Here is a 12,351-nt window from a genome sequence, read left to right on the forward strand (position 1 = left end):
ATTTTGACCACAAGTTCTCCCTTAGCAAGTCATATTTGCATAAAATTGATGTAAACATTAGTAAGCAGATCATGCATCTAACAGAAGCATATTACCCTTTTTATTATAGTCACTTTCTCTGAACAGTGAACACTTGAAAATGTGCATCCAATCTTCTAGTTTGTGAAAGGTAGCAAAAGCACAGATGGCAAGAATAGAGTCATGTATATACATTATATTTATTCTCTGTCACACAGACTTGAGAAAGTGTGTAGTCAATACAATGTCAACTTTGTTTTTACTGCTGGCAGTAAGTTAGGAAGGATATGCGCTGCTGTCCAGAGAATGAAATAACAGTAAGAAAAAGAAGACTTGACAGATGTTGACTAAGACATGCCTATAAGTTTGTAGAATGCCATGTTGGAGTAGTTTATAAAGTTTCTTTTTGTTGTGGTCAGTCTTATAAAGGGCAGACAAGCCACTGTCTCAGAGATTCAACAAACAGATAATGGTCATTGAGCAGTGCTGTCTAGCCTTTTGTTACACTGTTGTGAGCATGATTGTATTCCCAAGTTTGGATATAGTGAAGTTCTGTCACAACACAGGAATGAATAAATGTGTCTCATGGTCAATACATTGTGTATCAATAATTGTGGCAGCACTTGTATAATAAGCCAGCCTTTGATTATCCTCCATAATAAAGGATTGCGCTTGAACTGCTTTTGGCGAGTGAATATGTGGGTCCATGATTAATCAGTTGGCACTGCCTTTGCTTGAGTATTCAGTTGGTTTTTGAGCGTTGTTCCTTCTTTGCCTCAATGATACATCTTAATTGATATTCAGCACATTGTGTTTTCCTTTTTGTCCCTCTTTTGTCTGTTTTTGAACACCTGCTTTTAAAATTAGGGTCGTTATGTGGCTTTGCCTGGCCTAGTTGCAAGTGCTATCGCCTGAAAACTTTTTTTGACAGATAGTACATACAAATATTGTATACAGAACTGGCAAAATGGCTGTAAATTTTATAAGTACAGTTTGTAATCTGTGCCTACATTTTTTTTGCACTTGTATGTATTGAAAAGCTTGTTTACACCAGTTGTTGATTCAGTTAGTTGCCTAGTATAACATATGAGTTGTTCTTGCTAGTATTCTTTTGCAAAATTCTTTTTACATTTTGTGTGTCTTGATACCAGAATCTCAGTATGTGTGTGTGTGTGTGTGTGTGTGTGTGCGTGCGTGCGTGCGTGCGTGCGTGTGTGTGTGTATATGTATATGTACATATATATACTTTTTCTTTTTCAGTATCTTGGTGAAGTTCATCACTTACTCAAGGCCATTTTTCTCATGTTTCCTAATTACTGTCTCGGAAGAGGACTTATGGACATTGCTTTTAATGAATACCAGAACTTCTTCCTGTTTAAGACAGGTGACTTAGTTTCTTTACTGTTACAAGTTATCTCCTAAAGGGCTTAAAATTTACTACATTCGGCCTGTTTTATTCTGACAGTCTGCATGCACTGCTGTTTCGAATCGCACATGTAGAACTACCTGCAGAAAGTGGTGGCAACAGGCACATATTCAAAGGGGCCCCTCCCCCGAAATTAAACTCTTTGCACATTTTCGTGAACGTGATGCATCCATTTCTCTCCTGCAAGGGGTACACACCTGCTCGCGTATTGTCGTAAACATATATCATACATATATATCATACGTATATCTACATATGGTCATAAATAGGTATAAACATTATCACTAAAGTAGTCTCTACCACTCAGGCAAGGTAGTCTAGCGTCAGTTTCTCGGTTTCTTTTTCCCCTCGATACAAGCAGGGTAATTTGGTTTTGGATCCACACAGAGCGACTGACTTCAGAGTGAACTGCGAAGTGCCACAGGTGCACAGTCGGCACACAGGAATATGGGGCCAATTATTTTTCCACTTTTATAGAGGAGCTACCAAGGCATGGCACCTTAAGTCTGCGAAGCCCACCTTTTAATTTTAGATCAAAGGTATATAAGAATGGCGCATGTCCCTATGCTAAAAGGGGAGTTGTAGATTTGGAAGGCAGGATGGCAGGCCATGCAAGGCGAAGAGCTTCTCTGCTACTCGACAGATGCTCTAGTTGAATGGGACAGAATTTCTCCCAAAAGTTCCCATGCACCTCAAATTATTTACAACGGTTGACGAGAGTAAAGACATATTTGTGGAACATGACGGCTTAAAAGTGGCTTAATAGGCTGGATCTTGTGTCCATTCACTGCGTGCCTGCCAGCGTCAACGAAGTTATCTTTGTGTTTATAAAGCAGCCCCGGCGTTTGAAAATCACAGTGTGAAACAAATTTTGGATCCCGGGACAAAACGACACCATTTAAAAGAAAAAGAAGCTGTATAAAGGCCGTGCCGTTATTACGGCTATACTGTTAAAAGCACTGAAGTAGGACACAGCTTGGTGTAGCATAATCATCATGCCTCCTAAATCTGCAAACATATAGATTGTCACATTGCTGAATAAAATACTATAATTGAGCTTGAACCCTCACTTATGGCTAGTGTTGAGTCATGTTGCTGCATTTTTCGCCAACCTGTTGGACATTTCACATTTGTTTGGTGCCTTAAAAATGAAGCTATTTACAGAAAGACAGACCACAGCTGAAAATAATTATTCAATCCATACCAATCGGCTAGACATCATTGTCGTCATAATATATAAAAGCGCATCAAACATACAAGTCATAAATACACAGTACAGACAATTAATTAATTAATAATTGGAGATAAATTTCTTTTGATTGAATCAGTAGAGGCTTGGGCCCCCACCAAAAGAAAGTCCTGGCTATATGCTTGGGTGCCAAAAATTTGCATGCTCCCAACCCACCAGATTATGGGGGCTAGCTTGGTACCTGGCACGGCAAAGAGGAGTCACTTCTGTGTACTAATGTAGCTGTCAATGTCACAGCAGGTACATGAACACAGCCTTATAAAGCTACAAGAGGTGGAAGTTGTTAGGGTACTGGAGGGATACGAGTGTGGCTGAAAAGGTTAGACACAAGTGATGCATGTGTCCTAAGAGCCAACAAAAAACTTTAATTTTGCTTCCTTTGTTGGCTAGCACATTGGAAGGGTACCCTCTCCTCATCACCTATCCCAGCTGCTCATTGTGCAATAACAATTCTGCGATAATGAAAGATACCCACTATGGTGGCTCAATGGCTGTGATGTTCTGCTGCTGAGCATTTGGTTGTGGTTTGGCCACAACAGGCACATTTAAATGGGGCAGAGGGCAAAAATGCTTGTGTGCTTAGATGTCAATGCACATTAAATAACCCCTGGCAGTCAAAATTAGTCTGGAGTCTTGGCTTCTCTCATAGCCACAGTGTTGCTTTAGGATACATTGAACCCCATGAATTAATAAATAATGAAAAAGGGCTACATTCACCATCTTCACTGTGGCCTCTAATGGCAATATTATATGGGCTTAAAAAGGGCAGTGCTGAGTTAGAGATGGCCAGCGTGCACCTTTTAATGACAGGCATTTTTTTGATTATTGTGAGCACTGAAACATGCAAACATGTTAAATGAATGAAGTAAACATTTCTGGAACTGTTTGCCCCTGTTTACAACAGACTTTCATTATTCTATTGAAATTGCCTGGACAGGTCATCTTTCTTTTCATTTAAAGCAGGGGGGGGGTGGAGGGGGGGAAGTTGTTGCATGCTTTAAAGAGCCACTTAAGCAAAACACTGAATTTATTAATTAATCTTTCAAAACTCTATTTCCATTGATTTCTTGGTAAGTTGTTGATTACTAGAAGAGAAAATGAAGGAATTCTTTTTGCAGATACCCTAGTACTGGTACATGCATGTGATGTTAAGGCTTTGAAAGTGTTTTAGTTCTTGCAGCTCAGTGAAAGTTCCTGCAACCGGCTTAACCCAGTCTTTTGCTTTCTTAGAATACATTGTAGTCCATCTTTAGACATAAGAAATTAGGCCAGCCCATGCAGATGTCTTTAAAATTCCTGACATCATGGTGAGCTTAAGGGTGCGGCAGCACCACCCATCTTTACAGAGTGCCTTTTTTTCTGGCTTACCACCCTTCCTGTAATGGTAAGAGTGGCTTTTTTGATATTGTAGGAGTGAACTCTACTGATGCAGCTCAAATTATTTTTTTGCCTTAGTGTCCCTCTAAGAGTTTTGTGATGCTTTTCACTCGTAGTGCATTCCATCAAGCTGTCATAGTTACTCATTATATCTTCATCTGGTCATTGTCATAAAATTAGAGAGGATTGTCATTTTCTTGGCAGTGTGGTAAGGCTTAATGCTGTGCTTAATGATCAGTGGTTATACCATTGAATTGTAGCAGCTGGTTTCAATTAGTGTTCTCTGTATATTCATATGCCGTTATGACATAATAGATAATCAAGTTATAATGCTGATCTCTCTCAATCAAAAATCAGTTCTTTGTGAACCATTGCTCGACTGCTAAGCACATGGAATTTTAGCATGATACAAGGTTACATAAATATTGTCACGCTATGCTAAGGATCTCTGCTAAGTTTCTCCAACTGGCTGCAAAAATGTAACATACTCACTGTCACGTGTAATCAATTGGAAGAAAGCTAGATGCTTACATTAAACTGTATGTTGTGTTCATTACTGAGGTTGAATAGAACTTTTAACTAGATTAATCGCCATCTTTAATCGACTGATAGAATGTATTGACTTGCATGCACAGTATCAAAACAGTCGCTCTTACTGTTAGGTCTTCAGTGTTGCAAAGAATGTGTTTTCATCATTATATGATGACAATGCCCTTAATTAAAGTAATTGTTGGTGTGTTAATATGTTGGTTATTGAAATGTGGAAACTACCTGCAGGCAGAATTTTAGGAAACCACAGTTGCCTCATTTGGCTTGTATGACCTCAACAGACGAATGTTTTAAATAGAGTAATCCAAAATTTAGCCTTATGTGACTGCTACAAAAGTTCATTAGGAAATTGTGCAGTCCTGCTACTTGTGTGTCACGCATTTTATAAAGAAATCCTGGAAAAATACATGGCAGAGCTTATTAGCTGAGTTGTGGGCAGTATAATCAGCCTACAAGTAACCATGGCAAACAAAAGTGCTTTTCTGTGTGAAGCATTGATTAGGGTATTCAAGCATAACAGAATTTTATTACCATTGCTGATGTGGTCTCCTGTCAGCTTTGCACCTAGCTACACTCTAAATCAAATCAAATCAATCTTTATTTTCCGGTAAAAGAAACAGAAACTGGATGGTCATTTTGGACTAAAAGCTACGATAGTAACTTGACAGGGCCCAAAAGACCTTACATGGCAACATCACCTTGGCACACGATCAAACACTGTAGTAGACATATACATATATGTGAGGCAAAGAACATAATAGTCATGACTGCATTATAAATAACTATGTCATAGTGCACCGTAGTAATGGCAGCAAAATGCATATATGCAGGAGAAAACAAAAAGAAAAAAAAGACAATGGAAATGGAATGTTATCACTGAAACAACATATCATAACTGAACAAAATATTGTCTGAGTTGCTTCCTATTCTAACCTGCAATATCTACATATTTGTTGAGAATAAATGGTAAGTTGCAGGCTAGCGATTGGTGTTTTTAGTAGTATGTACGTAAATGTGGACTAATCCATTTGTCAGATTTCCTCGTGTTTATCTTAGGCTCACGGTGTTCTAAGCATGCTAGGCGTTCAGTGAAGTTCTTTACTAATGTGTCAGAAAATTGCATCACATATAATAAACGGTATGTGCAAAGGTGATCTACTCTGACAATATTAAACAATAAGTGGCAGAGCATATTTATTTGGTAAGTGCTGCGCAGATCAGCTAGGATGCACAAAGCTGAGATGCGCTTATGTTATGCGCTTAGACTCTGATAAAGCACCCTACTGTTGTTTTGTATTTTCCTGAATGCACAAAATGTCAGCAGTTGCTCATGTTCTGTCACCGTCACAGCATGTGTGGCATCCAGAATGTGTGCAGCCTGCCAGGCAGGTGGTGCATGGTGGTGCAGTGTTGTATCCCCATAATAGCTCATGAGGCCTACATAATTCTGTGGGTAAAATACTGTTTGCAGGTCGATATGACCGGATGAGGTCACCATTTGCGTGGGACCTAGTGACGAGGAATCTTTTTGCCATGGCACTATCAGGAATGCTCTTCTTGGTGCTCACACTGCTTCTAGAGTTCAACTTTTTTTTGAAGCCAAAGTGAGTGAAAACTATTCTCTTCTTAGCCTTGTATATGAAAATACCCTTTGTGTATGTCTGTGTGTATATGTGAATGTGTAGGGAGGTTACACTGCTGAAGTAAAATGTGTATTGATGATCTTTAATCTTCACATATAATATATAGTATATGTTAGCAGTGAAAGTGATATCCCCAGAAGTATTCAACAGAGAAAATGGTCCTTGGATTATTTATTCCAAGTTTAACTTGTTTTGTATAACATATCAATGTCATTACAGAACAAATTTCAACAAAATGTATTGCTATATATTAATGTTTTGGCTATGGTACATTAATGACAAGCCAGCAGTGAAAAAAAATATTGAAGCATGATTTCTTGTAAAAGTTTATTCAGTAGCAGAGTCAGCAGCAATTTATTACAACCTACTGTTAATTATAGCTATATGTACATTCGACCGATTGTTTAACAATATCACGCGAGCCTCGACTGGCCAGCTGGTGAGCACCTTCCAAAGGCAGAAACCAACAAGATCAGCAGACTTTGCTGATCTCATCGCTTCACGGCATTGGAAGGCGCAAACCAACCAGCCAGTAAATGCTCGTGTGGCACTGTTAAAGAATCAGTCAACTGTACATTTAATGAATACCCAGCAGTAATGTAGTCAAAAAGCTATTTTAAGGTGAGGGGGATGCTGCATCAGCTAAGACAACCTCTCCCAATGATTGATTTTCTTTCCTTTCTTCGTGCCTCTTCTTATTTTTCATTATTCACAGTACGACCGTAATAGTGTTGACATGCAACTGATTCGGGTTGAAGAAGACAAATGAGACAGCCTCCGAATGGATTTGAAACTTAACAAAGCTCTTTATAGGGATAGAAAAGCACGACTTCTCGTAAATTCAGAAGTGTGCCTCATCTTCTGATGCTGTTATTAGCAGAATCATGCTGCGTTTTATTGCAATGGGCATTTGAGCATTTCATATGGACACATCCAGGCACGTGTGTTTTAGACCACAGGTATGCAGTGCTGCTTTCTTCTGTTTCTTTTTTATTTCTGGGGAAAAGGGGATCTTGGCTCTGTGGCAGCACACAGCTGGCTGAGAGCCCCTTCTTATACAGATTACCTCGCACATGCATTTATGTTTTCTTTTTGTTTTCTGAGCTGGTTACACTGCTTGTGTATCTAAGAGCATTATCAAAATTCATAGCTTAATGTGAGCACTGTGTACAGGTTTGGCCAGGCTGTAAATGCTTAATGCTATGGAGCTGGATACCCGCTGCGATAGTTTAGTGGCTATGGCATTGCGTTGCTGAGCTCAAAGTTGCGTGTGCAATCCCAGCCATGGCAGTTGCATGCTGATGGGGGCAAAATGCAAAAATACTTGCGTACTTAGAGTTAAGTTCTATGTTAAAGAACCCCACGTGGTCAAAATTAATCAGGAGTCCCCCACTACGGCATGCATCATTATCATATCATGGTTTTGTCATGTAAAACTTGAGAATCAAGCTAATTAGCTATGGAGTTAGAGGGTCTTTGCAGCCCGATGGTTGCTGACAATTACGAATGCACTCTAAAGGGAGTCATTTCTTCCTTTTTTCTTTAAGTTGTCATTTAGTATGGGCATTGGAGCTCTTTGGTGCCTGTACTAGACAGATAACCACACAGTGATGTCTAAGCAGTTAGCACATTGGCACAGCTTCCACGGTGGTGCAGTGAGATCTATCTAGCTGATGTGGTTCCATGCAGGACACAGATTGGAACCTCTATGCTATTAGTATTTGTGCACTGAGCCACTTTGCTTGCAGTGCCACCACAATATTTTTTATTGTTGGGTGCCTCATCAGCTTGTTTGCACAGTGCTGGCCACTCATCTCTTTTGCTATTTTTTAGCAAATAAGTTCTGCAGAAATCTACAAGATGGATGAAGCTTTATGCAAAGAAAAAATTGTCGTCCTCCTCAAAGTGGCATGAAGCTTCCCAGTGACTGCAATGACATCCACTGAAAGGATATAGATATATCTGTGATATGCTAAATTTGTCCAGTGGACATCGTTCAAAATTTTATTTTGCTTGATTTGCCATCAAAATTAAACATAATGGTACGTAAGCGAGACAGAATACACTATGCTGGATGTTCAGCATGTACCAAAGTATGCACAGCACAAATTTCGAAGGAAACTCATGGTAACAAGACACATAAAATCGCCAAGAAAGGCCCATTTTTTAGCCTCTTGTTCAAAAGCCAAATATGGCATCATTTGTTTGTGTTGTGCACTTGCACAGACAAATGAGTTTATTTCATTTCCATTAAAGAAGTTGTATAATGTAGGTTTAAAGCTATGAAAGTATGGAAAAATGTATAAATTTTTAAGAGTGCCTCAATTTTGGAACATCGTGCACTTTTGTAAGCTACATTCTCCACCTTGCTCCAGTTAAGTTTTTGTCATGCTGAAACAAAGGTTTGCACTAAAAAAGGTGAGCTTTATTCCAATGTGTAAAAGCTTTATTTAAAGTCATAAAAATTTTGTTGAAATCAAGAAACCCCCCTCTGACGGTTCTTATCTGAACACACCCGGTAGTCACATGGTTAAAAATGTGTGCCAACCATTTCTGTGCTTGGTCATAAGAGCTCTATGATGTTTTGTACATTACACATACATTTGTTTATGGATTGCAGAAAGGTCATTATTCCCGAGGCTCTCAATGTTGCTGAAGATGAGGATGTCCAGAATGAAAGAAGACGTGTTCTTAGTGGTCAGACAGATTCTGCAGCACTCTGCCTTGTGAACCTGACAAAGGTAACTTTGTGCAGTCCTATAATGAAACTTTTTCTGTGATTGGTATATTTAGAAAGTATTTAACGGCTTTATCTTTGTGTGTGCTTTGTATACATGTGTATGCAGATATACCACACTAGGAAACTGGGCAAGCACTTGGCTGTTGACCGGCTGTGTCTGAGGATTCCAAAGGGGGAGGTACCATTCGCCTATTTTATTTATTTAGTGTGGCCAAATGATAAACTGCATTACACAGCGTTTATTAGTGACTGTGCAAGCACATTAACTAGTTTGTGTGAGATTTCCTGCAGTTGAATTCGGTCTGTATCACACATATTCTGTAAACTTTGCATCACATAAAACTGAAAATCTCATGAAACCAGGGCTAGTTCTAGAGGTGAGCAACCTGTGCTACACCGATAGCTCTGCCTTATTCACTCTTAGCTATGGAATCTGTGGCAAGACTTGCACATGTAAGTTGCAAATTCTTGTCACAGTGTGGTATTATTCGCTTATACCACAACAGTGCACAAAAGACTAGAGGATATAAGAGAAAAGGCAGTGAACCATCATTCTTTCTCTCCATATCCTTAAGAATCTTGTGCTTGCTTGTGTTTGAATTGCCATTAATTTATTGTTTCTTTATTTCATTTATTAAGCACAAGTAATTTCCCCTATGTTGTCCTTGGTGTCAGTGTTTGTTGGCTTCTTTTAATAAACTCCATGTTATTTAAGCCCGACTTAGGAAATTGGCAGCCTATAACAAATATATGATGAATGGAGGTTATTTTTTGTCATCTTAGAATAGGCCGCACCTATGGCACACACTCCTGTCTGCTAACTACTGATGACCCTTCTATCTGCAATAAATGTGGCGAGACACTGACGATCCTTCACGTCTTTTTAGAGTGTTGGGAAATAGAAGTGCACAGGCAAAAGTACTTTTCTCTAGCATACAGACAACACATTCCCCTCCACCCGGCAATGTTACTTGGCATAGAACCACTTTTTTACATTAAGACATGTGGGGTTCTCACCTGTGCTCTTGTGATAAAGGAACAACAACACCGTAGTGCAAACAATCACAAGGGCATTTATTGCACCTTTCATAGACTAATGCCTGCTAGCCGATTTGCTATCTACAAAACATGCCGATGAGCGCTCGACGAATGGCAGAAGTCTGACTCACCACGACCGGATAGCGAGTGAATATGTTCGCCCCATGCTGGTCTTATAACACCTTGTTCTTCGCGCATGCAGTTACGTGAACGGTGGCGCATTCGAATGATCGTGTTCGTCCGTATGATGAGCAATATGAGAACAAAGTAAAAGCAATAGCCAATGCTTCAGCAAGTGGACTTGTCTTTCTCAAGGTGACATGTGCTTTCCTCGGCATAGTATATATAGTTAGAATTCTTCTAAGGGGGTAAGGTGGGTGGGTGAGGCAACGACCGAGGGTGTGTTGCCTCGCCCACCCACCTTACCTCCTGCACCCCTTTAGAAGAATTCTACCTATATATGCTATGCCGAGGAAAGCGTATGTCGCCCTGAAAAAGGCAAATGAAACGTTGGCTCCCGCTTTTACCTTGTTGTCATTTTGCTCATCGTATTGAATTTCCATTTCCCACCTTCCCCGTGTTTTTCACATTAAGTTATTTTTAGATTTTTTTACACGATACTGGTACCTTGTGATTTATCAGCCCCACACATTTGTAGCACATCCTCTCATTAGAGGTTTCTGTTGCGACAACATTTGTGTAGTGCACGCGTTTCCCAGTCCTTGCATTCAAGAGCCCTTGTGAGGCACTAATGCTACTATCACTGACGTTTTGCTACATCAACTTTTTTATGTTGACTTTTATTGTCATACCGCCCATCACTATTCATTGTCATCATTTTAATGCTTAAAAATTTTATGCACTTAACCGCAATTATTTTTAGGTCTCTCTACATCCCTGTTATATCTACCATTCGCAATTCATATTTGTCTTGACAACTCGTCACTTTTTTGCATGGCACTTTTTGGTTTGTTCATATTTGGCCCTTGCGCCAATAAAGATAAATCAATCAATCAATCAATCAATCAATCAATCAATCAATCAATCAATCAATCAATCAACACCATTATTTGTGGGACACTATTGTTCTTCACCATTGCTGAAGTTCTTTTTTTTAGCTTGCCTGCTCAAATTTAGATTTTGTTTGTTCTGTCTTGTGTTGTATCTTATCTGCCTTTGCTCCTGTCGTGCAGTTACACAATGTTACACAATGTGACATTTGTTCTCTCAGGTGCAATACATGCATGCATGGTTACATTGTTGATTTGGTGTGCGGGGCTTGTGGCATTCTTTCCAGCTCCCACCGTAACACTTGTATAAGTTGCAATTCACAACATCTTTCAATAAGAGCTGGATTTAAGTCGCACCTGTCTGCTTGAAAGCTATCAATTTTCTCACTGCTGCCAAGTTCCTTCTATGTTTCATGGGCAGAAGATTGCTTAGTGAACCGTTGCTTCTTTCAAATTATTGTGTCACATTTCCTTGCACACAGTGGTCATTTTGTGGCAATACCATGCTTGTGTGCCAGTTTGATCATGCTTATACAGTTCAACCACGGTTTGATGAAATCTTAAATGTCATGAACTTTTATTTCTCAATCCTAGTTTCATGAAAACAGTGTGCTTTTTCAAGGAAATACTATGCCCATCATATTCTACTTAACAGTTTTCTCTGAGCTATAATGGAATGGCCATCACTCATCTTCACTGTCACACGCCTCCTTAATAGTCTTTAGTGCCATCTACATAGTGGGACATTGAAGAGAAACACTCAGTCAGTGTAGACTGATATAGTATACTTTCAAAACTCTTTTTTTTTGTTAGTTCCACTTTAATCGAATAATAATCATGATGATGATGATGATAGATCAATAGATTGGTGAAAAACATCGACCATCGAGCAGAGGAGGAAACGCACCGCTTTATCATCTGTCATGCCACTGTGGAAACTGTGCTAGGTGCACTTCATTTGTGCTCAGATATACTCTCAAGTGCATCAGCACATTTGGAACAGGAAAATACCTACTGGTAGTGAGCTTATGAGCACATTGGCAATGTCAAAATGAACGTGTGCTTTCTCGGTGTGATTGTTCTTGTCACTGTGTTGTGTCACTGTGTTGTTGTCTACATTGTTAATGCCAACGAACTGAAGGTGATCTTGGCCTTGCAAATCACTACATTGTCAACAAAAAAAAATGGCGCCCTAACGTTGGCAGGCTGTGATTCCAATGATACACATTTGTACATGGTGCTACCTGATGACAGTTACTAGCACTAGGTGCAGTCTGTGCCAAAGCCTTGCTCTCGATGCA

General features: G+C 39.5%; 1 protein-coding gene across 2 annotated transcripts in view; it reads left to right on the forward strand.

The window, feature by feature from the left end:
* LOC135906151 (ATP-binding cassette sub-family A member 2-like) overlaps window positions 1–12,351 on the forward strand; it is a 256,013-nt gene that overhangs the window by 188,757 nt on the left and 54,905 nt on the right. For both annotated transcript variants that reach the window (XR_010565654.1, XM_065437385.1), the window contains exons 39-42: window positions 1,279–1,402; window positions 6,091–6,223; window positions 8,883–9,003; window positions 9,109–9,180. Coding sequence is in view for 1 of the 2 variants with exons in the window: in XM_065437385.1 (XP_065293457.1) it covers window positions 1,279–1,402; window positions 6,091–6,223; window positions 8,883–9,003; window positions 9,109–9,180 (450 nt within the window). In the remaining variant the exon portion in view is untranslated. The remainder of the gene's footprint in view (window positions 1–1,278; window positions 1,403–6,090; window positions 6,224–8,882; window positions 9,004–9,108; window positions 9,181–12,351) is intronic.

The sequence above is a fragment of the Dermacentor albipictus genome, chromosome 1, assembly GCF_038994185.2.
Source record: "Dermacentor albipictus isolate Rhodes 1998 colony chromosome 1, USDA_Dalb.pri_finalv2, whole genome shotgun sequence".
Lineage (NCBI taxonomy): Eukaryota > Metazoa > Arthropoda > Arachnida > Ixodida > Ixodidae > Dermacentor > Dermacentor albipictus.